Source organism: Dipodomys ordii, unplaced genomic scaffold (assembly GCF_000151885.1).
Source record: "Dipodomys ordii isolate 6190 unplaced genomic scaffold, Dord_2.0 Scaffold42, whole genome shotgun sequence".
Taxonomy (NCBI): Eukaryota; Metazoa; Chordata; class Mammalia; order Rodentia; family Heteromyidae; genus Dipodomys; species Dipodomys ordii.
Genome location: NW_012267258.1, coordinates 5237323 through 5242532, shown reverse-complemented (window position 1 = coordinate 5242532; position 5210 = coordinate 5237323). Strand labels below are relative to the sequence as shown.

Genomic DNA, 5210 nt, shown 5'->3' with positions numbered 1-5210 from the left:
CCACTTCCGGCTTTTTTCTGTTTGCTTATGTGGTGCTGAGGAATCAAACCCAGGGCCTCATGCATGCAAGGCAAGTGCTCTACCACTGAGCCACCTTCCCAGCCCCTGTCTGTGATCTTGAGTCATGGATCTCAATCCTTTTTTGTTTGTGTTTGTTTTAGATAAGGTCTAGAACTTTTGCCAGAACAGTCTCAGACTAAGGTCTTATTCCCACATCTTGAGTAGCTGGGATTATAGAAATGTACCACCATGCCCAGCTAGAAATAGGTATTTTAGGACATGAAAGTCTCAAGAGTGTATCCAAAACAAATACAGTCTACAATCTGTGTTAATTTTTCAAACTACTGGCTTCATATAATTAGAATTTCTTCAGTGCCTAAAATATTAAGGTGAAAACAAATCAGTACTCCTTTTTTGGTGTTTGATATCCTGAGTACTTCAGTAAATCTTAACAATAAGTTACAACACAGTGTAGTGTCTAGAAGACGTAGAAATCTACAGAGATAATCAAATACATTTTGTGAAGTGTTGGTTTTTTTTGTAGGTGCTAGAGTATGAATTCAAGTTCCTGTACCTGCTGGCAGAACTCTATTCCTTGAATACCACCCTCAGCCCTTTTTTGCTTTGGTTATTTTTAGAATAGGGTCTCACCCTTACACTTCGAGCTACCTGGATTTCAATTCTCCCATTTATGCTATTTATATAGCTAGGATGACAGGTGTACAACTACACATAGCTTTGTTCAGTGAGATGAACTCTCCGGAGCTTATGGCCCAGACTTAAACCATAATCCTCCTAATCTTTGCCTCAAGAGTAGCTAGAATTACAAGGCTTCCCATTATACCCTGCCTTTTGTGCTGTTTTCTTTTCTTTTTTTTTTTGTTGGTTGTGGGGCTTGAACTCTGGGCCTGGGCGCTGTCCCTGCACTCTTCAGCTCAAGGTGAGCGTTCTACCACTTGAGCCACAGCACCACTTTCGGTTTTTCTAGCGGTTTATTGGAGATAAGAGTCTCACGAACTTTCCTGCCCGGGCTGGCTTTGAACCGCGATCCTCAGATCTCAGCCTCCTGAGTAGCTAGGATTATAGGCATGAGCCACCAGCACCTGGCTCTGTGCTGTTTTCTTATCACAAAGATTTCCAACCACCACCAATCTTACTTTACTTACTTCACTTCTATGAGAAGTGAACATCACTAAAATCAGAAACTATAACTCAATTTTTAAAAATTATTTAAACTTGAGCCCACTCCTTGAGGTATCTGATAACAAATTATTAGTAATTGAGAATCTTTAGCTTTTATATCAATAAACATTAAGATAGTGAAATTACATGAAACTAAATGAAACAATGCATAAGAAATCCTTAGTACAGGACATGAGGCTCATTAAGACATTTGGAATATATACACTTATTCCTACTCCTTAATCTGAAGCAAACCAACTGCACACCTCTCACAGTTGAGAAAAATGAGAGGAAAGATCATAACTAATGATTACACACACACACACAAAATACACTACCCACTAGTGATTAGAAATCTGGTTCTATAGCTTAAAGCACATTTAATTTTTATCACAGCAGGCGATTCAAATGAAAATTTAGAAGTCTTACTGATTTGTAAACTAGTAATCATTCTTAATTTGTTATAATTTGTTAATAGACTGCCCTCATGCTATTGTTCCCACTTAGTGGTTTACTGAACTGACAGTTGCTATCTCCAATAAGAATAATGAAACAATAGAGACAATGAAGAAATCTAGAATGTTACGTTTATTCTGCCCTGGTCAGCACACAATGGAAGAGAATAAGTACTATATATAAAAGCAAGTATTTGCTTTTTAAAGCAATTTTACTTCAATATTTATATTCAAAGAAATAACACTTAAGAAAAAAATATTACATGTAAGGAAAGTGTTGATTAATAGCATTTGTATGTTATCAAGTATTTTCAACTTAAACATGTTCTACAAGGATTAAAAATATACTTAACTTTGCCACTGCCTAGGAGAGAGAACAGAGTCTACAGCCTAGAATACAGAATTTTAATTGCATACCTTTCTTTAACAAAGAAAAGTTACTACTTCTCAAGGTGTAGCCTAGAAAAGCCTATAACATGTAACCATGCTTCAAGTATATGGCTGTGTTGTGTTGAAAGATGAACTTGGAATGATGAAAACCTGTCTATAAAATTGTAATTTACTTAGAGAAAAATACATATTCAGATTATGTTGAAGCTTGTGATTACTTGACCACTGAATATAATCATACAAAGCTGAACTGAAACCTTCCAACCATTATGTAACAAAACTTCTTTACCCAGTATTTAAAAAAACATTTAATCACAAAACAAATGTAAGTGCACTAAATTCAACACCAATTTCATCTTTAGAGGGCAAAGGGACAAAGAATATATTCTGATTTCATTAATCCATATTCCTGGCAAAGTACCAGTCATACTAACTTGGCAAAACTCAAAATACTCTGAAACCATATTTTTACCTATCTTTAATCCATTCTTGTCAAAGTGTAGTTTAGGTTTCAATCTAAAACTGTTGATATACATATTATTATGAGCTCCACTGGCATAAGAAACCTTTTCTTCTTTTCTTGTAGAACTCAGACTAAGCAGTACTAATGCCACCATACATAAAGTCAGTTCTCTCTACCCTCCTTAAAGAAAATATAACTAAAACAGAACTCTCAAAACTCCAATTATTTAAATGCAACAATTTCTCAAGTACTTAAGAATACTGAACAATGTGAGATTTCTTTGGGGGGGAGGAGAGGAGTTGTGTGGATGAGAGACAATGAATAGTCTGAATGTAACTAATGAATAATGAACTCACGTCAAAAATATTTGAGATGTAATATTTTTACACAGTAATATTGAGCAAATACAATGTGATTAACAAGGACAATGAATTTATTTACCAATTTAAAACAACAGGGTTTAAAAATAATATTCAAAGAATTTGGCTTGAATTGAATCAAAATAATATATTTCAAATCCAATGTGTCCTGTTTCTTAATGACATTCTATGAATGATACTTGTAGAATCTCTAACTCAAAACTCTGAATTAAAAATGTGAATTAGAAAATGTGCTTCTCAATTACATTTTCCTTTTAATGTATACAATCTTAGCAAAGTTATAGTCCATGAAACCCAAGATTACCCATCTATGAAATCTGATCTGGTTATTTCACAAGGCTGATATAAAGAGGAAATTAAAAATATACATAAAACAAAAAGCAGAAGTATTATCAATAGTAAAGAGATATTATCCTCCTCTCAGAGTCAGAAAAAAAGTTTGATCTGCTTTCTCTGTTACAGGATTTTTCTTTTTTAAAGAAAAGGTAAGCATTTAAAATTCTTTAATTATACACAAAAAAGAAAAGCTGGATAAAGAAAATTATAAATATATTGACAATTTGAATAAAGAAATTTGTACTAGAAAATATATTACTGTAAGATCATTTGTAAAAGATAGTATCAACTCTTTAGGCAAAAATGAAATGCTAGGCAATTAAAATGCATTAACTTTATCAATTGTGGTTAATATTTAATTCTGTTACTTACCTCTGCCCATTTAAGAATACAGGTCATACAGAAGACATGATTACAACTTTCTGGAAAACCAACTTCCTTTTCTAATAAGCAATTAAGACATATTGGACATCTGTCTGTTTCACTGTACAAGAGGCCACTTGCAGCACTGTGATTTCTGTTTTCTTCACCTGTTGAAGTAAAACATACTTTCAAACCCTCCAGAAACAAGTAACTACATATGGTAATATGATGATCTAGATACTCCAAGGGCCTTCATACTACAAGGCAATACTACTACATAAATAACAAATACACTCACTAATTCTAATAGTCACAACATTCGCACACAAACAAACACTTGCAACAGTAAAAATCAAATCCAAGGCTTTATACATACTAGGCAAACATTTTACCACTGAGCTATATCTCTACTGCCATTATTTCACATTTTAAAAAGTATATCTATAGTCAGGCACTAGTGGCTCACACCTGTAATCCTATCTACTCAACAGGGTGAGATTTGAGGATCATAGTTCAAAGCCAGCCCAAGCGCAAAACTCCATAAGACTCCTATCTTCAATTAACTACCAAAAGCCAGAAGTGGAGCCAATGAAAAAGCTAAAAGACAGTAGGCCAGGCCCTGAATTCAATCTCTACAACCAGAGCGCACATGCGCGTACACACACAAAAGTATACCTATGTAATTCCTAAAACTTCAATTGCCAGATCATTGTGTGTCTATAGATATTGTCAAATTAGCCTCGTTAGACTCTAAACCAGTTTATAGTCTCTCACCATAATCATAACCAATTTGTACACAAGTATATATTACTGGTTTATAAACAAATAAGATACTTTATGATTCAGCACTAAAATAAAGGTTTAGTGAGCTGGACTTTTAACAGAATAAAGCAAACAAATGAAAACCTGGGAATATCCTATTTCTAATGTCCATACTAATGTTCAGAGCTGAAGAGTAAAACTTCCAAGGCAGAAAAACTGATATAAATCCTGAGAGACTCCAGTATTAAGCAAGACAGAAAAAATGAAAATGATTAAATAACAACTTCAAAGAGCTGAGAGGAAACAACAACAAATAAAACCTACCAATCCAGAATTATACACTCATATGACCAGAAAAAAATCTATGTTTAAATGATTTGGAAAAGATTTAAAGTTTGGATACAACATTCAGAGCACATCACCAACAGACAGTCACAAAGAAATAACACCCCCCCACACACACCACCTTTTTTTTAAAAAAAGGATGGAGAAGAAAGCAAGCATACAACATCTAACGACTCAGGCTATGGTGGTACACTTAAAATTGCAGCACTTGGAAGAAAGAGGAAAGAGAATCACTTGAGGCCAATCCGGGTTATATACAAAGTTCAAGGTGAGCCTAAACTACATAGTAAAACCCAGTCTCAAAAAACAAAAGGTAACCAGGCACCAGTGGCTCACTCATATCTGTAATCCTAGCTACTCAGGAGGCTGAGATCTGAGGATCGTAGTTCAAAACCAGCCCAGGCAGGGAAGTCCCTGAGACTCTTACCTCCAATTAACCACCAGAAAACCAGAAGTGGTGCTGTGGCTCAAGTGCTAGCCTTGAGCTGAAGAGCATAGGGACAGTGCCCAGGCCCAGGGTTCAAGCCCCAGGAC

General features: G+C 34.9%; 1 protein-coding gene across 3 annotated transcripts in view; it reads right to left on the bottom strand.

Annotated features, from left to right (window-relative positions):
• Positions 1-5210, bottom strand: part of Scaf11 (SR-related CTD-associated factor 11) — a 76568-nt gene that overhangs the window by 36750 nt on the left and 34608 nt on the right. For all 3 annotated transcript variants that reach the window (XM_013018773.1, XM_013018774.1, XM_013018775.1), the window contains exon 3: positions 3579-3736. In XM_013018773.1, coding sequence (XP_012874227.1) covers positions 3579-3736 — 158 coding nt within the window. The remainder of the gene's footprint in view (positions 1-3578; positions 3737-5210) is intronic.